This window comes from Mobula birostris, chromosome 1, assembly GCF_030028105.1.
Source record: "Mobula birostris isolate sMobBir1 chromosome 1, sMobBir1.hap1, whole genome shotgun sequence".
Classification (NCBI taxonomy): Eukaryota; Metazoa; Chordata; class Chondrichthyes; order Myliobatiformes; family Myliobatidae; genus Mobula; species Mobula birostris.
Genome location: NC_092370.1, coordinates 236,506,764 through 236,528,892, shown reverse-complemented (window position 1 = coordinate 236,528,892; position 22,129 = coordinate 236,506,764). Strand labels below are relative to the sequence as shown.

The window sequence follows — 22,129 nt, the reverse complement described above, 5'->3', positions numbered from 1 at the left end:
AAAAAATGGGGTGAGGTCCTACAAGGTGAATTTAGGGAGTTAGGAGATAAACTAAAAAGTAGGACCACAAAGGTAATAATCTCTGGATTACTACCAGTGCCACGTTTTAGTCAGAGTAGAAATAGGAGGATATATCAGATGAATACGTGGCTTGAAAAATGGTGCAAGTGGGAGGGATGCAAATTTCTGGGGCATTGGAACCAGTTCTGGAGGAGGTGGGACCGGTACAAACAGGACGGTCCGCATCTGGGCTGGACTGGAACCAATGTCCTAGGGGGAGCCTTTGCTACTGTTGTTCAGGAGGATTTAAACTAATGTGGCAGGGGGATGGGAACAAGTGCAGAGAGACAGAGGGTGTAAAATGAGGGTAGAAGCAAAAAGTAGTAAGGTAAAAAGTAAAAGTGGCTGGCAGGCAGGCAAATCCAGGGCAAGAATTGAAAACGGACCACTTTTCAACATAATTGTATTAGGGCTAAGAGTGTTGTAAAAGCAAGCCTGAAGGCTTTGTGTGTCAATGCAAGGAGCATTTGTAACAAGGTGAATGAATTGAATGTGCAGATAGTTATTAATGAATATGATATAGTTGGGATCACAGAGACATGCCTCCAGGGTGACCAAGGATGGGAGCTCAACATTCAGGGATATTCAATATTCAGGAGGGATAGACATGAAAGAAAAGAAAGTGGGGTAGCATTGCTTGTTAGAGTGGAGATTAACACAATAGAAAGGAAGGACATTAGCCGGGAGGATGTGGAATTGCTATGGGTAGAGCTGCATAACACTAAGGGGCAGAAAACGCTGGTGAGAGTTGTGTACAGGCCACCTAACAGTAATAGTGAGGTTGGGGATGGCATTAAACAGGAAATTAGAAATGTGTGCAATAAAGGAACAGCAATTATAATGGGTGACTTCAATCTACATATAGATTGGGTGAACCAAATTGGTAAGGGTGCTGAGGAAGAGGATTTCTTGGATAGTATGTGGGATGGTTTTCTGAACCAACATGACGAGGAACCAACTAGAGAGCAGGCCATTCTAGACTGGGTATTGAGCAATGAGGAAGGGTTAGTTAGCAATCTTGTCATGCGAGGCCCCTTGGGTAAGAGTGACCATAATATGGTGGAATTCTTCATTAAGATGGAGTGACATAGTTAATTCAGAAACAAAGGTTCTGAACTTAAAGAAGGGTAACTTTGAAGGTATGAGAGATGAATTAGCTAAGATAGACTGGCAAATGATATTTAAAGGGGTTGACGGTGGGTATACAATGGCAAGCATTCAAAGATGGCATGGATGAACTACAACAATTGCTCATCCCAGTTTGGGAAAAGAATAAACCAGGGAAAGTAGTGCACCCGTGGCTGACAGGGGAAATTAGGGATAGTATCAATTCCAAAGAAGAAACATACAAATTAGCCAGAAAAAGCAACACACCTGAGGACTGGGAGAAATTCAGAGTCCAGCAGCAGAGGACAAAGGACTTAATTAGGAAAGGGAAAAAAGATTATGACAGAAAGCTGGCAGGGAACAAAAAAACTGACTTGTGAAAAGAAAAAGATTGGTTAAGACAAATGTAGGTCCCTTACAGTCAGAAACAGGTGAATTGATTATGGGGAACAAGGACGTGGCAGACCAATTGAATAACTACTTTGGTTCTGTCTTCACTAAGGAGGACATAAACAATCTTACGAAAATAGTAGGAGACCGAAGGTCCAGTGAGATGGAGGAACTGAGGGAAATACATGTTAGTAGGGAAGTGGTGATAGGTAAATTGAAGGGATTAAAGGCAGATAAATCCCCAGGGCCAGATGGTCTGCATTCCAGAGTGCTTAACGAAGTAGCCCAAGAAATAGAGGATGCATTAGTGATAATTTTTCAAAACTCTTTAGATTCTGGATTAGTTCCTGAGGATTGGAGGGTGGCTAACATAACCCCGCTTTTTAAAAAAAAAATGGAGGGAGAGAGAAACCGGGGAATTATAGACCGGTTAGCCTGATATCGGTGGTGGGGAAAATGCTAGAGTCAGTTATCAAAGATGTGATAACAGCACATTTGGAAAGCACTGAAATCATTGGACAAAGTCAGCATGGATTTGTGAAAGAAAAATCATGTCTGACAAATCTCATAGAATTTTTTGAGGATGTAACTAGTAGAGTGGATAGGGGAGAACCAGTGGATGTGGTATATTTGGATTTTCAAAAGGCTTTTGACAAGGTCCCACACAGGAGATTAGTGTGCAAACTTAAAGCGCACGGTATTGGGGGTATGGTATTGACGTGGATAGAGAATTGGTTGGCAGACGGGTAGCAAAGAGTGGGAATAAATGGGACCTTTTCAGAATGGCGGGCAGTGACTAGTGGGGTACCGCAAGGCTCAGTGCTGGGACCCCAGTTGTTTACAATATATATTAATAACTTAGATGAGGGAATTAAATGCAGCATCTCCAAGTTTGTGGATGACACAAAGCTGGGCGGCAGTGTTAGCTGTGAGGAGGATGCTAAGAGGGTGCAGGGTGACTTGGATAGGTTAAGTGAGTGGGCAAATTCATGGCAGATGCAATTTAATTTGGATAAATGTGAGGTTATCCACTTTGGTGGCAAGAACAGGAAAACAGATTATTATCTGAATGGTGGCCGATTAGGAAAAGGGGAGGTGCAATGAGACCTCGGTGTCATTGTACACCAGTCATTGAAAGTGGGCATGCAGGTACAGCAGGTGGTGAAAAAGGCGAATGGTATGCTGGCATTCATAGCAAGAGGATTCGAGTACAGGAGCAGGGAGGTACTACTGCAGTTGTACAAGGCCTTGGTGAGACCACACCTGGAGTATTGTGTGCAGTTTTGGTCCCCTAATCTGAGGAAAGACATTCTTGCTATAGAGGGAGTACAAAGAAGGTTCACCAGATTGATTCCTGGGATGGCAGGACTTTCATATGATGAAAGACTGGATCGACTAGGCTTATACTCGCTGGAATTTAGAAGATTGAGGGGGGATCTTATTGAAATTTATAAAATTCTAAAGGGATTGGACAGGCTAGATGGAGGAAGATTGTTCCCGATGTTGGGGAAGTCCAGAACGAGGGGTCACAGTTTGAGGATAAAGGGGAAGCCTTTTAGGACCGAGATGAGGAAAAATTTCTTCACACAGAGAGTAGTGAATCTGCGGAATTCTCTGCCACAGGAAACAGTTGAGGCCAGTTCATTGGCTATATTTAAGAGGGAGTTAGATATGGCTCTTGTGGCTGAAGGGATCAGGGGTATGGAGAGAAGGCAGGTACAGGGTTCTGAGTTGGATGATCAGCCATGATCATACTGAATGGCGGTGGAAGTTCGAAGGGCTGAATGGCCTACTGCACCTATGTTTCTATGTTTACTTGAGGAACATAGTGCATTGAGCAGCATCTGTGGGAGCACGTATTGAAAGCTTGCATCACGACTGAGAGTAGAGAGGCAAGATGGCCAGTTTAAAGAGGAGAATGGAAGTGGTTTCACAAGAGTCCGAGGTGATTGATGGTTTGAAAAGGGGTGCAAGATGTCAGGTGGGTTGCACCAGTTAAGGGAGGGTGGAGTTGGTAGACAGTGTCATATGAATGATAACTGTGTTAACACCTGATGAGGGTCTTAGCCTGAAACATTGACTGTGTATTCCCTTCTATAGATCCTTCCTGACTTGTTCCTCCATCATTTTGTGTGTGTTGCTGAATGATAAAATGAGGCAGAGGGAAAGAAAAATGAAAGTCAGATGAAGCAAGATGGGAGGAAAGGATTATGAAGTTTGTATACAGTTGCTGGAGAGAGATGAGCAGGAACACAAGGGGTTGCCATTGCTGAACTTGATAAGTAAAGGAGGTAATAATGGAACCATAAGATCAGAGATGAATAACATATAGAGCCAGAACCAGATAGGGGTGGATCAGGTGGAGGAAACTGTGTGTGGAACCTGGAGAGTGAGGACAAAGATGGATGATTGGGGTAGTGGAAGGTTTGAAGGAAAGGAGATAGATATGAGAGAACTGGAGAATTGGAAAGAGAATGATGGTGAAGGGGAGAAACGAGGGAAACAAAAATTGCTGGTCCATTGGTGCAGGTCACAGGAAATGTATATGTGTTCTTAGATCTTATCCCTCACTAACATTCAGGGAGTCTAACAGCCCTTCTAGGTGAGGTAAAGATTCATGTGCACCTTCTCCAATCTTATCTATAGTATTCAGTACTCCAAATGTGGCCTCCTCTACATTGGTGAGATCAAGTGCAGACTGGGTGACAGTTTTGCAGAGCACTTGCACTTAGTCTGCAATGGCACCCTGAGTTCCCAGTTACATGCCATTTCAATTCTTCTTTCTAATTTTATTCAGACCTACCCATCCTTGTCCTTCTCTGCTTCTAAGGTGAGATCCAATGCAATCTAGAGTAATAAGACCTCATATTCTGCCTGGGTAGTCTACTTTAGCATGAATATGGAGTTTTCCATTTTTAGGTAACTCTTTCCCCCCCCCCCCCCAGTGGGCTGTTTTCCTCCTTCCTCCCCTTTTCCCCTCTTTCTCCTTCCAATCCTCCCTTAATTTTAATCTTTCCCTCAATCTTACCACTTAGGTCCCTGTTACCCATCTTCATCCCCTTCCCGTTCCGTGTCCATCCACCACACACAGTTCACCCACAGGCTACCATCCCTCCACCCACCATCTAGTTCTGGTTCTATCTGCCATTCACCACTCCCTGATGGTTCCCATATGGAAGTTACTATATTTTTTTTAAAAAACTTATTATTTAAACTGAATGAGACTAAATAATGTTGCAGTATAAAAGAATCTGGATGATCCTATTGAAAGGAACACAAAGGATCCAGATACAACAGGTAATTCAGGAAGTTACTGGAATGTTGCCCTACAACACAACGGGCAATGAAATATAAAAGTAGTAAATTTTTGGAGCTACTTTACCTGATGCTGTTGAGCTTGCACCTAGTATATCATATACATTTTTGCCTCCACAATAAGTAATGAAAAGAAGATTCATTAGGTTGATTCTTGGGGTTATGAGATTAGTATATCAAGAGAAGTTAAGTAGATTGGGCCTATATTCTGGAGTTTAGAGGAATGAGAAATGATTTTATTGAAATGTAAGATTTTAAAGGAGATTGTCAGAGTGAGTCAGGAAGAATGTTTCTCTTAGTGGAGTTACTTAGAATTGTGGCATACTTTCAGAATAAAGGGTTGCCTATTTATAGTGTGTCAGAAGTAAGGTAGTCTTTCACCCAAACTGATATATCTCTTTGAATTTTTCCACTCCAGAGAAGTCTTAAATATGTTGCCGTACAGTTGAATAACAAGGGGATTAAAGGGTTTGGGGAGTGAGTAGAGAAGTAACACCAGGACTAAGATTGAATCACTTGTGTTCATATTCAATGATGTTCCTCTAAAGCGGAGATGAGGTGGAATTTCTTTAGCCAGAGAGTGGTGAATCTCAGGATTTTTTTTTTTTTTTGCCACAGAGGGCTGTAGAGGCCAAGTGATTTTGGTGTATTTAAGGCAGAGGTTGGTAGGTTCTTGAATGGTAAAGGATTTAAGGGTTACGGTGAGAAAGAGGTTGGAAAAAAAATCAGTCATGCTCGCTGAACAGACTTGATGGGCCAAGTAGCTCCTTTATCTTATGGTCTAGTATCAGAGCAGATTTGAGAAGTCAAATGGCCTAATGTGCCCTTATTACATAATTCATTCTCATGTTCTGTGTTCATATTTATTTGTCTTCTCATTTCTTGCTTCATCTACATATCAACTTTAGTGATTAATTTATCTGAACCCCAGTCCTTTTAATCACCTTGCTTTACTGTATTTTTCTACCAAAGTAGATGGTATCGACTGCTTATATGACATTGTTCATAAAATGATTCAACACTACAGCACAGAAACAGGCCCTTCAGCTCATCCAAACCATTGATCTGCCTAGTCCCATTGACCTGTTCCCAGACCATAGCCTGACTTACTCCTTCCATCCATGTATCTATCCATATTTCTCTTAAATGTTGAAATCGACCCCACATCCAGGACTTGCAGTGGCAGCTTGTTCCACTTACCACCCTTTCAGTGAAGAAGTTCCTCTTAAACATTTCACCTTTCACACTTAACTGATGACCTCCAGTTGTAGTCTTACGCAATCACGGTGGAAAAAACTTGCTTGTGTTTATCCTTTCTATACCTCTTACAATTTTGGACACTTCTATCAAATCTCCCCTCAATCTTATACCTTCTCGGGAATAAAGTTCAATGTTTCACTTTAACTCAGGTCAGGTCCCAGCAAAGTTCTTTCAATTTTCTCTGTACTCTCTCAATTTTATTGACATCTTTCCTGTAGGTAGGCGACCAAAACTGCACACAAGACTCCAAATTAGGTGCCACCATCCCAGCTCCTGTACAAAATACATTGATTTATGGAGGCCAATGTGCCAAAAGCCACTGTGACACAACTATCAAACAATTAAAGATTTGTACTCCCAGATCCCCTTGTTCCACCGTACTCCCCAGTACCCTACCGCTTACTGTGTAAGACCTACTCTGATTATTCTTCCAAAATGCAGCACCTCACACTTTTCTGTGTTAAATTCTATCTGCCATTTTTCAGCCCATTTTTTCCAGCTGGTTCAGGTCTGTGCAAGTTTTGATAGCCTTTCTCAGTGTTCACTATACCGCCCCCCCCCCCCCCCCACCAGTCTTGGTGTCAAAATTGCTGATCTGGTTTAGCACATTATCATCCAGATCATTGGTGTAGATGACAAACAACAATAAAGCCAGCAGCAATCCCTGCGGCACACCACTAGTCATGGGCCTTCAGTTAGAGAGGTAACCATCTACAGCTAATGTCTAGCTTCTCCCACGAAGCCAATGTCTAGTCCAATTTACTACCTCATCTTGAGTGCCAACCTTCTTGACGAACCTCCTTGTGGACAATATCCATTACCTTGTCTTCATCAACTTTCCTAATAATTACCTCAAAAAAGACCTGTAAGATTGGTTAGACATGACCTACCACACACAAAGCCTTGTTGACTATCCCTAATCAGTCCATGTCTATGTAAATACTGATATATTTGGTGCAATAATTTTCCTACAACTGATGTCAGGCTCACAGGCCTATAATTCCATGGATAATTTTCAGAGCCTTTCTTAAGCAGCAGAAAAATACTGGCTATCCCCCAGTCATCTGGTGCCTCACCTGTCTCTAAGAATGATTTAAATATCTCTACTAGAACCCCTGCAGTTTCTGCACTTGCCTCCTTGCTTCTAACAAGGAGGGAACTCCTTGTCTGGCCCTGGGAATTTATCCAGCAAACACCTCCTTCTCTGTAATCTGTATGGAGTCCATAACCTCACAGCTGCTTTGCTTCACTTCTATGTTAGACCATAGGACAAAGGAGCAGAAGTCGGCCATTTGGCCCATCGAGTCTGCTCCGCCATTTTATCATGAGCTGATCCATTCTCCCATTTAGTCCCATTCCCCCGCCTTCTCACCATAACCCTTGGTGCCCTGGCTGGTCAGATACCTATCAGTCTCTGCCTTAAATACACCCAATGACTTGACCTCCACTGCCACCCATGGCAACAAATTCCACAGATTCACTACCCTCTGGCTGAAAAAATTTCTTCGCATCTCTGTTCTGAATGGGCGCCCTTCAATCCTTAAGTCATTGCCCTCTTGTACTAGACTCCCCCACCATGGGAAACAATTTTGCCACATCCACTCTGTCCATGCCTTTCAATATTCGAAATGTTTCTATCAGGTTCTCCCTCATTCTTCTAAACTCCAAGGAATACAGTCCAAGAGCGGACAAACATTCCTCATATGTTAACCCCTCATTCCCAGAATCATTCTAGTGAATCTTCTCTGAACTCTCTCCAATGTCAGCACATCCTTTCTTAAATAAGGAGCCCAAAACTGCCCCCAGTACTGTAAGTGTGGTCTTACCAGTGCCTTATAGAGCCTCAACATCACATCCCTGCTCCTATACTCTATTCCTCTAGAAATGTATGCCAACATTGCATTCGACTTCTTCGCCACCGACTCAACCTGGAGGTTAACCTTAAGGGTATACTGCACAAGGACTCACAAGTCCCATTGCATTTCAGAACTTTGAATTCTCTCCCCACTTAAATAATAGTCTGCCTGTTTATTTCTTCTACCAAAGTGTATAACCATACACTTTCCAAGATTGTATTTCATTTGCCACTCCTTTGCCCATTCTCCCAATCTATCCAAGTCTCACTGCAGACTCTCCTTTTCCTCAGTACTACCGGCCCCTCCACCTATCTTTGTATCATCAGCAAACTTAGCCACAAAGCCATCTATTCCATAATCCAAATCGTTGATATAGAACGTAAAAAGAAGTGGCCCCAACACGGACCCCTGTGGGACACCACTGGTAACCGGCAGCCAACCAGAAAAGGATCCCTTTATTCCACTCTCTGTTTCCTGCCAATCAGCCAACACTCTATCCACGTATGTAACTTTCCTGTAATTCCATGGGCTCTTATCTTGTTAAGCAGCCTCATGTGTGGCACCTTGTCAAAGGCCTTCTGAAAATCCAAATATACAACATCCACTGCATCTCCCTTGTCTAGCCTACTTGTAATTTCCTCAAAAAATTGCAATAGGTTTGTCAGGCAGGATTCTCTGCGTCTGTCTCCCTAGTAAATACAGATGGAACAAATCCACTTAGTATCTCCCCATCTCTTTTGGCTTCACACCTAAATTACTATTCTGATCATCCAGTGGACCAATTTTGTCCCTTGCAATCCTTTTGCTTCTGACATATCTGTAGAACCCCTTAGGATTCTCCCTCACCTTGTCTGCTATGGCATCTCCCTGCCTTTTAACCCTCTTGATTTATTTCTTAAGATTTTCTTACATTTTTTATACTCCATAAGTACCTCATTAGTTCCTAACTGCCTACACTTTGTGTGAACCTCCTTAATAAAGGTCTCAATATCCAAATTGGCCTTAAAACCAAGGTTCCCTAAACCTGTTTTCTTTACCTTTTATTCTGACAGGCACATACAAGCTTTGTACTCTCAAAATTTCACCTCTGAAGGCACCCACTTACCAAGTACACCTTTGCCAGTGAACAATTTGTCCCAATCCACACTTGCCAGATCCCGTCTAATACCATCAAAATTGGCTTTTGTCCAATTTAGAATCTCAACCTATGGAACAGACCTTTCCTTTTCCGTATTTACCTTGCAACTAATGACATTATGATCACTTAATGCAAAATGTTCTTCCGCAATAACTTTCGTCGCCTACCCTATTTCAATCCCTAATAGGAAATCAAGTATCTCCCATTAGGACTCTCTCATAAGGATTTCTATGTACTACTATAACCCTATTGTTCTTATACCTAAGTGGTAGATGGTTGGACTTTTCTTTCATAGCTTAGGACTTTTGTGGTTGAAATGCAACTTGCTTTTTGTCAGCCATGTCTAAATGTTAGCAAGGTCTTGCTGCATGCAGACTTGGACTGCTTTATTTTTTGAAGAGATAGGAGTGGGTCTGCATTTTGAGCAATCATCAAAGAGCATCACTGCATCTGACCTTGTCATAGATATAAAGTCATTGATAAAGTAGTAGTGAAAGATGGTTTGGGCTGACTCAGCCCCGACAAACTTTTCCAGAGATATGCTGCTAAGATGATTGGCTTCCATCTTCTTCAGTAGGAGCTGTGAATCTAAGCATTGAATTGGATTTTGCTTGATGTTCATTGGTTCAATTTTACTCGGGCTACTTGATGTGACATTCAGTCATGTACAGTTACTTTCACTTTCACCTCACTTCTGGAAACCGACCATTGGAAATCCATTGTTTCATGATGTTGAAATAATGCTGTATTCATTAAGTTCTTTTGAACAGAGTTTTTTTTAAAAAAAAAAGAGAAAAAACTTATTAATTACATTTTCCTTAGCAGTGCTGCATCAATTGCATAACTCTAAAAATAAATTAACACATTTGGGCAATCATTTAAATTTGGCTTTCATACCAGAATTCTGGGAAAAGTTTGGAGTACTGGGAAAATACTTGAAGTATTGTTAACAGTACTGGGGCCACATATCTCAGAAAGGATGTGTTGTCATTAGAGAAAGTCCAGAGGTGGTTCATGAGGATGATTCCAGAAATGAAGGAGTTAACATATGAGGAGTGTTTGGTGGCTTTGGGCCTGTACTGACTGGAATTTAGAAGAATGCGGGTGGGGGAATCTCATTGAAACCTATCAAATGTTGAAAGGACTAGATAGGATGAATGTGGAGAGAATGTTTACTACGGTGGGGGTATCCAGAACTAGAGAGGACAGCCTCAAAATTGAGGGGAGATCCTTTAGAACAGAGGAAAGGAGGAATTTTTCTAGCCAGAGAGCAGTAAATCTGTGGAACGCTCTGCCACAGACTGTGGTGGAGGCCATTTTGGAATGGCAGAACAGTCTCAATGGGCTGAATGGCCTGATTCTGCTCCTATGTCTTATGGTTCTTTGGAATGAAAGTCTCTTAAATTCATTAAAAAAATCTTCCATGTTTTCATACACTGAAAATGTGTTTTTTCAACAGAATTTAATGCGAAGCATTTTTGATAGAATCTCCTCTAATTTTATGTACTTTGCAACCTCAACATCAAGAATTAATGGGTGGAGTGGCAAAACTGCTGGAGACATAATTAAATTTTTGTATAAAGATCATTGTGTTGTGTAGTATACTTGTGCCAAAAATTGCAGTTCAAAAACCAACCAAAACATTTCCCATTTGTTTGGCATGGTGGGAATTACCAACCATACAAAAGGGCTTTTAACTTCAATTGATATGTCCAGCTCAAAATCTTTACAGAAACATTTAAAAGAAATAAACACGGCTGTATATTTGATAAAGAGTATTCTTGTAGTATTTCCAGCCTTGTGTACTTCAGCTTTTCTGAAAAGTTCTTACAGTGAGAATGCTTTAAGGTGTTAACATTTATTATTTACTATAGTATACTAGGATTCTCAGCTGTAGTTTCAGAGTATTTAAAAAGCTTTTGAAAAATAGAATGTTAAACATAGAACTGTACAGCACAATATATAGGCCCATCAGCTCACAATGTAAAGCCAACTCTTTAACCTACTCTAAGATCAATCTCACCCTTTATCCCAAATACTGTAGCCCACCGTTTTTCTTTAATCCACATGCCTATCTAGGAGTCACTTAAATGTCCTAATGTATCTGCCTCTACTACCACCTCTGGCAGTGTGCTCCAAACACTAACCTGTGTATATAAAAAAAATACTTTTGACATAGTCCTCCCCTATATTTTCCTGCAATCACCTTAAGATTATGCTCTCTCGTATTGGCCATTGCCACCCTGGAGAAAAGATGCTGGTTGTTCACTCTATCTATCCCTTTTATTGCCTTGTACATCTCTATCAAGTTACATCTCATCCTCCTTTGCTCCAAAGAGAGAATTCCTAACTCAACCTGCTGTAATCAGACATGCTCTCTATTCCTGGAATCATCTTAGTAAAACTTCCACATCCTTCCTATAATGAGGTGATCGGAACGGAACACAATACTCCTAAAATGTGGTCTAACCAGTTGTATAGTTGCAACATAGCCTCATGGTTTGTGAACTCAATATCTGACCAATGAAGGGCAACATCCTTTACATCTTTTTAACCATCCTAGCAATTTAGACTGCAACTTTAAGGGATCTGTGGACGTGGATCCCAAGATCCCTCTTTTCCTCCATACTGCTAAGGATCCTGCCATTAACCCTGTACTCTGCCTTAAAGTTTGATCTTTTAAAGTGAATCACTTCACACTTTTAAGGATTGAATGCCATCTGATTTTTCTCAGTGCAGTTCTGTATCCTATCAACGTCCCATTGTAACTAACCACAACTTTTTACCCTAACTGCAACATTATGAACCTTTGTGTCATCTACAAATTTGCTAACCTATTCTTCCACTTCCTATCTAAGTCATTTATAAAAATTACAAAGAGTAGGGGTCCCAGAACAGATCCCTGCAGAAAAAAACTGGTCACTGACCTCCAGACAGTATATGTTCCATTTGCTACCAGTCTTTGCTTTCTGCAAAATAACATGATTCTAATTTCCTTCCAGTAAAAATGTGTTCAGTTTTACCTAAATACTTTGATCTTTTAGAGTACTGCGGTTAAATTGCTTCAAAGAACTTGAATTGCTATTAAATGAATGTTTCCCATACATAAAAAAACGTGCAAGAAGTAATATTAAGATTTTTTTTTATCAGTATCGTTGTGTCTGTGCACAACTACATATCAATTAATTAAAAGCATGCACGTGGGAGATGACTTCACATTGCGGTGATAGAATGAGGGAGAACAATGTGCATGTGTAAGCAACAGCACATGCACAGACAACAGATCAATACATAGTGCTAAGAGGGGGTCATTACTGTAAAAGAATTGGAATCATACATTACACTTCCTCCTCCTTTAGAATTAATGCAACATAATCTCTGTATGTATAAAACATTCAATTTCCCTTTCATAACCCACATTCTAAGTAAACATGCTTTCACTATAACAGTCCATAACTAACTTCACAGTTCTAAACATTCAGTCTTCTAGGTGGTGCTCTGTTTCTCTCAGGATAGCACCTCTGAACCTGTGCAGTGGCATCAGGTTTGGCAGGTGTCTTATGAACAATAATGTTGTTGTCGCGTCTCTGAACCTGTGGAGGGGCATCAGGTTTGGTAGCTGTTTTGTCTAAAGCAATGTTTTAGGTTTCTAGTGTCACATTGCTGTCAGTGACATCATTACTGAAAGATAAGTCCGGTGACTGTAATGCGTTCATCTTGTTGGGTGCAGTTGACTCAAGTGTGTTCTTTGGTTGAGCTTCTAGTATCTGGTCCACATGATGTCTCCATGTCTGATCTCCAAAATCCACTGTGTACATCAGTGGTCTTGTTCTTGTAGCTATCCTACTGGGTGTCCACTTGTCTTCTCAGTAATCACATGCTAGAACTTCCTGTCCAACCTCAAAGCTGCTTACTGCTTCCCTTGGCAGTTGGCTGAACCGTTTATTCTGTACTTCTGACCATATATCTTGTTTCAGAAAGTCTATGCAAGATCTCATGAACAGCATTGCAAATGTTTGATTTGTCATCTCATGAACAAAGTTCCGATACACAAAAGGGAAGTTGTCCACCTTGTGCTGTAGAGGAATAACCTCCTTGTCCATCACTTTAATGGACTTCTTGAAGGTTTGGATAAACATTTCAGCTAACCCATTCATTGCTGGGTGGTGAGGAGTGGACTTGAATTGTCTGATGCCAATTTTCTTCATAAACAGCCTGAATTCTTCTGATGTGTATTGTGGTCCGTTGTCACAATTTGTTCTGGTAATCCATTTCTGGTGAAGGTGGTCCCCAGGGCAGAGATTGTCTTTGCTAAGACTTCATTGGTATAACCTCCGGTCACTTCAAATGAGCACCCACAGCAATCAGGAACATGGAGTCCATGAGTGGCCCGACAAAGTCAATATGTACTCTTTGCCATGGTGAAGACTGCCATGCCATTGGGTGTAATGGTGCCTGTGGAGGTGCATCTTGAACTTTTTGGTATCCATACATCACATTTACATTCAGTCGACATTTCGAGCTGGGACCCTTCATCAGGACTAAGTCCTGACGAAGGGTCCCAGCCCGAAATGTCGACAGTACCTCTTCCTACAGACGCTGCCTGGCCTGCTGCGTTCACCAGCAATTTTTGTGTGTGTTGCTTGAATTTCCAGCATCTGCACATTTCCTCGTATTTACATTGTTTGTGTTTAGGAGACACTTCTTGCATCTTTAAGTCTTTAACATCACTGAGGTCTTCTCTAATGCTGTCTTAGAAAACAGTCTGTTGTAGTCAGCCTCTAGAATTATGAACAAAACTGACGCTGTATCCAGCTCTATTTTCAGTTTTACACCAGGCACATCTATTGTGATCAATATTGTGATCTGCTTCAGTGATACTATACATTTCCAGGCATTACAGCTCACCTTTGTCAGCTTCTATGTTGTTTGATTCTGTTGTACACTCAGTCACTTTATGCATTTGCTTAGTTTGAGACTTTTCACTCGGTTGTACCTTTTGTATGCCTTGCACATTCTCTCTATGTAACACTTTCTGTAGACTTTCACTTTGAACCAACAGTCATTTGTATCATGGGAGGATTTGTCACATCGATAGAATCTTTGGCTTTTTGAATCATTCAGGAACATTTTATGTATTTCACATTCTAATCTCTTTCTGTAGTTCTACATCCTTTGCTGCAGTCTCTAATGATATGCAGTAGTGAATGCCCATTCTAAGGTTAGGTCTCTTTTGGACAATAGCCTCTTTTAAGTGCTTTGGCTATGCATGCCACATACAAGCCTGTTCTTTAATGTGTCAAAAAGTCCATCTCTAAATCACAGTACTGAGAAAGTTTGCACAGTTCTGCAATGTATTCAGAAATGCTTTCATCTTTTGACTGGTTACTTTTGTAAAAACTAAATCTCTCCGCTATTGCCAGTGGTTTAGGGGTCAAGTGATTTTGTAAAATTGTAACAATTTCATTGAATGTCTTGCTTGCTGGCGGTTACTAGGTTGCATAAGAGACTATACATCCTTGCACGCATTAAACTAAGAAATGTAGGGACTTTCTTTTGCTCCTCCACGTTTGTTCACATTACAATACAGTTCAACTCTCTCAGTATATGATCCCCAGTCTTCATTAACAATATCAAATTCATCAACTTTCCTGAAGAAGCAATCACCATGTTACTTTCACTGTAAATTCAGTGTGTCTTTCATTGTTACTCATGGGTCCTTCAGTTTCTTATGCTGTTTAACTCTTTTTTTTGTTCCATAACTGTCGGTGCAGTTCGTGATATTTTCTGACATTCAGGTTCATTTTCGTCCCCAATTTGTTGTGTCTGTGCAAACCTATATATCAATTAACTGAAAGCACGCATGCGGGAGATGGATTTAACTGGTGTATTCACATTCCAGCTAGAGAGAGGGAGAAAACAATGCACATGCATAACTAGCATATGCACAGACAAAAGATCAATATGTAGTGCTAAGGGGGGGGGGAGTTGTTGCTTTAAAAGAAATAGTTTTTAATAGGTAGATTTACTGTCAGAGAAGTGTATACAATATACATCCTGAAATTCTTTTTCCTTGCAAACATCCATGAAAACAGAGGAGTGCCGCAAACAATGAATGACAGTTAAATGTTAGAACCTCAAAGCCCCCCCCAGCTCCCCCTCCCACACATAAGCAGCAGGAAGCAATGAAACCCCCTCCCCCACCAGCAAAAAGCATCAACGCCCCCCACCAAGCACTCTAACATGCAGCAAAGCATCAAAAAAGACACAGACTTGCAGTACCCCAAAGACTAGTTGTTCACTTGGTATTCGATGTCTCTCTCCCCCCTCCCTCTCCCCCTCCTGCCCCAAGAACTCAGGTCAGCAACCAGCTCACTGCTTTCAATCTATCACCTCCCACGATGCACCAGGCAACGGCACCGATCTCGAATCTGCCCACCTCCAGAACCACGAAAATCTGGCACCCTGAAGGCGCACTTGTCTTCTAGGCCTCATCCTTGGCATATCGAAAAGCGGCCAGTCGTGAGACCCTGAGAGCACGTCCCATTCCCACAAATAACTGAAGTCAGCGTGCAACTCAGGTCAGGGTCTTCAAAAGAACCCTGAAAAGGGGGAAAAGATATTAAAAATAGAAATAGAGCTGTTTCCAAAGATGCAAGCAAAGGAGTCACCATTAGGCGCCATCGTTCTCCATACATTTCAAATGTCACTTTTAATTCTGAATTATACAAATGATTCAGCGAAGTCTTGGTGAGCAATACAATTTACTACCAATACAAAGTGATAATAGAATAAAATAAAAGCTTTTCAGTTTTTCTCTGTTGCCACTTACATTCTTGAGCTCTGTTGTCAATTAAAGTTCAAAGTAAATTTATTATCGAAGTATATACAAAGTATTATCACAATATACAACCCTAAGATTTGTTTTCTTGCAGTAAATCTAAGAAACACAGTAGCATCAATAAAGGACTGTACCCCAAACAATGGACTAAAGTCAATGTGCAAAAGACAACAAATTATGCAAATACAAAAGAAAAGAGGCTATAAATATTGACATGAGATGAAGAGTCTTTGAAAGTGAGTCCAAATGTTATAGGGGCAGTTCAGTGATGGGTCAAGTGAAGTTAATTCCTCTGGTTCTAGGGCCTGATGGTTGAGAGGTAATAACTGTTCCTAAACCTGGTGGTGTGGGTTCTTAGGAGGGTGGTACAGGAGCATGAGTGACAGCAACAAGAAGAGAGCATGGCCTGGGTGCTGGGGGTCCTTGATGGTGATGGATGCTGCTTTACTACAACAGTGCTCTGTGTAGATATGTTCAATTGTGGGAAGGGCTTTACTCATGATGGAGTGGTCCATATCCATTACTTTTTGTATGAGTTTCCATTCAAAGCATTGGTATTTCCATATCAGGTAGTGTTACAAGTGGTCAACATACTCAGCAACACATTATCTATAAAAGTTTGCTGATATGTTTCATCACCAGCCTCTCCTAGCACTTTATCACAGTGCTGCTAGATGACGGCCATTGAGGCAGGTTACCAAATTTTTAGTAGGCAAAATTAACTTTAGGATAGAGACAGGCCTAACAAAAGTTGCATGTGTGATTATTTTCATTTTAACAATTATTGAAGAGTAATTACTTAGTTACTGAAATGCTCTGTACAATAATTCTTAGCCCATGTAGACTTCGGGTATCTTTTTACTGTTACCTGTCTCTTTCCATTATTTTATGAGTACATGATGCCTGGTAAGAGACTTTCCCTATTAGTATTCGTAGCTGTGTGCAAAAGGAGCTCCCCCTATGTAGCTATTCAAATGGATAACAACAGTATCAGACTTCCCTGCATGAGTGACAAATAGTGCAGTACAATACTTTAAAAAAACATAGAAACATAGAAAACCCACAGCACAATATAGGCTCTTCAGCCCACAAAGTTGTGTCGAACATGTCCTTACCTTAGAACTATCTAGGCTTACCCATAGCCCTCTATCTTTCTAAGATCTATGTACCTATCCAGGAGTCTCTTAAAAGATCCTATCCTTTCCGCCTCCACCACCACTGCTGGCAGTCCATTCCACGCACTCACCACTCCCTGCATTAAAAAACTTACCCCTGACATCTCCTCTGTACCTACTTCCAAGCACCTTAAAACTATGCCCTCTCGTGCTAGCCACTTCAGCGCTGGGAAAAAGCCTCTGACTATCCACATGATCAATGCCTCTCATTATCTTGTACACCTCTATTAGGTCACCTCTTATCCTCCGTCGCTCCAAGGAGAAAAGGCAGAGTTCACTTAACCTATTCTCGTAAGGCGTGCTCCCCAATCCAGGCAACATCCTTGTAAGTCTCTTCTGCACCCTTTCTATGGTTTCCACACCCTTCCTGTAGTGAGGCGACCAGAATTGAGCACAGTATTCCAAGTGGGGTCTGACCAGGGTCCAATATAGCTGCAACATTACCGCTCAGCTTTTAAACTCAGTCCCATGATTGATGAAGGCCAATGCACTGCATGCCGCCTTAACCACAAGATCAACCTGCACAGCAGCTTTGAGTGTCCGATGGACTTGGACCCCAAGATCCCTCTGATCCTCCACACTGCCAAGAGTCTTACTATTAATGCTAAATTCTGCCATCATATTTGACCTACCAAAATGAACCACCTCACTCTTATCTGGGTTGAACTCTATCTGCCAATTCTCAGCCCAGTTTTGCATCCTATCAATGTCCCACTGTAACCTCTGACAGCCCTCCACACTATCCACAACACCCCCAACCTTTGTGTCATCAGCAAATTCACTAACCCATCCCTCCACTTCCTTATCCAGGTCATTTATAAAAATCACGAAGAGTAAGGGTCCCAGAACAGATCCCTGAGGCACACCACTGGTGACCAACTTCCATGCAGAATATGACCCATCTACAACTACGCTTTGCCTTCTGTAGGCAAGCCAGTTCTGGATCCACAAAGCAATGTCTCCTTGGATCCCATGCCTCCTTACTTTCTCAATAAGCCTTGCATGGGGTACTTTATCAAATACCTTGCTGAAATCCATATACACTACATCTATTATTAATATTCAAGTTGATCCTTGTGTACCATCACTGCACTCTACATTATTGACATATCTCAAAATGGGAAGAGTGCAGATCACAGAGCTGTTAAATTCTGGAATTTGGCAGCTGTTATGCATGCTTATATTTGCAAAAGAATGGATTTTAATGGAAGTAAAATGTCTTTATAGATTACTATATTATTGGCAAAATGTAGTAGGCATTAACTCTTACCAGGTGCCAGTGACAAGTGGTGTTCCACAGGGCCTGGTGCTGAGTCTGCTGTTTTTCTCATCATAGATGAATGATATGAACGTTGACTGTACTTTTTTTTTTCCATAGATGCTGCCTGGCCTGCTGAGTTCTTCCAGCATTTTGTATGTGTTGCTTGGATTTCCAGCATCTGCATCTGTTTGTGAATGATGGAATTGATTTCTTTATGGCCAAGTTTACAAATGATACAAAGATAAGTGAATATGCAGATAGTTTTGAAGAAGCAAGGAGTCTGCAGAAGGATATAGAGAGATTGGAGATTGGGCAAAGTAGTGGCAGATGGAATACAGAGTATGGAAATGTATGGTCATGCACTTTGGTAGAAGGAATAAAGGCATCGATTATTTTCTAAATGGGGAGCAAATTCTGAAATTGGAGGTGGAAGAGGTCTTGAAAATCCTCGTGCAGGAATCCCTAAAAGATAACTTGCACTTTGAGTCTATAGTAAGGAAGGCACATGCAACATCAGCATTCATTTTGTGAGGATTAGAATATAAAAGCAAGGATTGTAATGCTGAGACTTTATAAGGCATTGGTCAGTCCACATCTGGAGTATTGTGAGCAGTTTTGGGCCCCATAAAATAGAAAGGAGACGCTGATGTTGGAGTAGATCTAGAGGAGGTTTACTAGAATGATCCTGGGAATGAAAGGCTTAATGTATGAGCAATGTTTGATGGCTTTGGACTTGTATTCATTGGACTTTAAATTCCACAGTGTTATCATGTCAGAAGATCTGTCCTGGTTCCAGCACATAAATGATATTGTAAGGCAGTGCTTCTACTTTCTTAGAAGTTTGCGAAGATATGGCATATCATCAAAAACTTTGTCAAACTTGTACAGATGTGTGGTTGCATCATGGCTTAGCATAGAAACACCAATGCCCTTGAACAGAAAAAGCATCTGAAACTGTGTACAGCCCAGTCCATCACAGGTAAAGCCTTCCCCACCATTGAGCACATCTACAATGAGCTCTGGCGGAGGAAAGCAACATTGATTGTTGAGGGCATGCTCCCTTCTTGTTGTTGCCTTCAAGAAGGAGTTACAGAAGCCTCAAATGCTACACCACCCAGTTGAGGACCCCCTCAACCATCAGGGTCTTAACCCAGAGGGGATAATTTCACTTCTCCAACACTGAACTGATTCTACAACATACAGTATGGACTCACTTTTAAGGACTCTAGAATTTATTTGTTCAATAGTTATTTACAGTACTGTGCAAAAGTCTAAGGCACATGTATTGCTAGGGTACCTAAGACTTTTGCTCAGTACTGTATATTGGTTAAAATAGGAAAGTGGTTGGGAAATGGAAATAAGAGTACTTAACTCAGTAGTATTGAGTGCGACTTGGTAACTGGAAAGGCGTAATATATAGTACTGTGCAAAAATCCTAGGCACCCTAGTTTAATGCACAGTACCTATTAAAAAAAATTCACCTCTCTCGGAAGTTTTCATCTTTTATTGTTTTACAACGTTAAATCACAGTGGATTTAATTTGGCTTTTCTGACGCTGATTAACAGAAAAAGATTCTTTTGTGTCAAAGTGAAAACAGATCTCTACAAAGTGATCTAAATCAATTACAAATATAAAACATACGATAATTGATTGCAGAAGTATTCACCCCCTGCAAGTCAGTATTTAGTAGATGCACCTTTGGTAGCAATTACAGCAGTAAGTCTGTGTGGATAGGTGTCTATCAGCTTTGCGCATCTGGACACTGCACTTTTTACCCATTCTTCTTTAGAAAACTGCTCAAGTTCTGTTAGATTACATGGCGATTGTGAGTGATCAGCCCTTTTCAAGTACAGCTACAAATTCTCAATTGGATTAAGGACAGGACTCTGTCTTTGCCACTCCATGTCTTTAACTTTGTTGTTTTTAAGCCATTCCTGTGTAGTTTTGGCTTTATGATCAAGGTCATTGTCTTGCAGGAAAACAAATCTTCTCCCAAGTCGCAGTTCTTTTGCAGACTGCATCAGGTTTTCCTCCAGGATTTCCGTGTATTTTGCTGCATTCATTTTACCCTCTACCTTCACAAGCCTTCCAGGGCCTGCTGCAGTGAAGCATCCCCACAGCATGATGCAGCCACCACCATATTTCACGGTAGAGATGGTGTGTTTTTGATCATGTGCGGTGTTTGGCTTACGCCAAACATAGCGCTTAGTTTGATGGCCAAGAAACTCAATTTTGGACCATGGAACCTTCTTCCAGCTGACTTCAGAGTCTCCCAGATGCCTTCTGGCAAACTCTAGCCGAGATTTCATGTGAGATCTTTCAACAGTTGCTTTCTCTTTGTGTTCGCCCATAAAGCTGCGACTGGTGAAGCACCCGGGCAACAACTGTTGTATGCACAGTCTCTCTCATCTCAGCTATTGAAGCTTGTAACACCTCCAGAATTGTCATGGGTCTCTTAGTGGCCTCCCTCACTCGTCCCCTTCTTGAACGGTCACTCAGTTTTTGAGGACTGCATTGTCGAGTCGGATTTACAGCTGTGCCATATTCTTTCCATTCCTTGAGTAAACTGTACTCCAAGGGATATTCAGTGACTTGGAAATTTTCTTGTATCTATCTCCTGACTTGTGCTATTCAATAACCTTTTTGTGGAGTTGCTTGGAGTGTTCTTTTGTCTCCATGGTGTAAACTTGCCAGGGTACTGACTCATCAGCATTTGGACCTTCCAGATATAGGTTTAGTTGTACTACCGTCACTTGAGGCATCTTGACTGCACACAGGTCTCCAAAAAACAGATCTTTATTTAACTAATTATGTGAATTCTAAAACCAGTCATGATTTGGTGTGTCATGTTAAAAAGGAGGGGTGAATACTTATGCAATATAGAATTATTGTGTTTTATAGGCGTAATTAATTTTTATCTCACTTTGGAGAGATCTGTTTCTACTTTGACATAAAAGGGTCTTTTTCTGTTGATCAGTGTCAAAAAAAAATCTACTGTGATTCAGTGTTGTAAAGCAATAAAACAATAACTTCCTTGGGGGGGATACTTATATAGGCACTCTATCTATATCTGTGTGTGTGTGTGTGTGTGTATGTATGTGTGTATATATATATATATATGTGTGTGTGTGTATATGTATGTATATGTGTATATATACATACCTATAAAAACTAGGGTGCCTAGGACCTATATGCAGTACTCTATTTATTATTATTTTTTGTTGTATTTTGCACATTGTTTGTTTGTCTTTGTATGCCATTTTTCATTGATTCTATGGTGATACTTCATATTTACTGTGAATGCCTGCAAAAAATAATCTCAGGGTAGTGTATGATGACATATATGTACTTTGACTATAAATTTACTGAGAATATAAAATTTTGAGTTTAGAAGAATGACATGGAATCTCATTAATCACTGAACAGTCATGTTTTGCAGGGATTTATTCTGGGACCCGTGCTCTAGGTGGAAGGATGGGTTAGTAAATCTGCAGATGATTCAAAGGTTGGTGGAATTGTGGATAGTATGGAGAGTTACTGTTGCTTGCAACAGGACATTGACAGGATGCAGAGCTGGATTGAGAAGTGGGAGATAAAGTTCAAGCTGAAAAAGTGTGAAGTGACTCATTTTGTAAAGTCGAATTTGAAGGCAAATTACAAGGTTAATAAACTTTAACTTTGGTCTTATGAAAGGAAAGGTGTTTGCAAATATAATTTAAACAGCA

At 40.9% G+C, this 22,129-nt stretch overlaps 1 protein-coding gene across 4 annotated transcripts in view; it reads left to right on the top strand.

Moving 5' to 3' along the window:
• Nucleotides 1-22,129, top strand: part of LOC140205944 (latent-transforming growth factor beta-binding protein 2-like) — a 496,450-nt gene that overhangs the window by 92,994 nt on the left and 381,327 nt on the right. The window contains exon 1 of one of the 4 annotated variants that reach the window (XM_072273871.1): nucleotides 21,737-21,909. The exons of the other annotated variants lie outside the window; for them this stretch is intronic. Within the exon in view, the coding sequence (XP_072129972.1) occupies nucleotides 21,833-21,909 (77 nt within the window). The 5' untranslated portion in view covers nucleotides 21,737-21,832. Of the gene's footprint in view, nucleotides 1-21,736; nucleotides 21,910-22,129 lie in introns of those variants that run through there. 4 annotated transcript variants of the gene reach the window in all.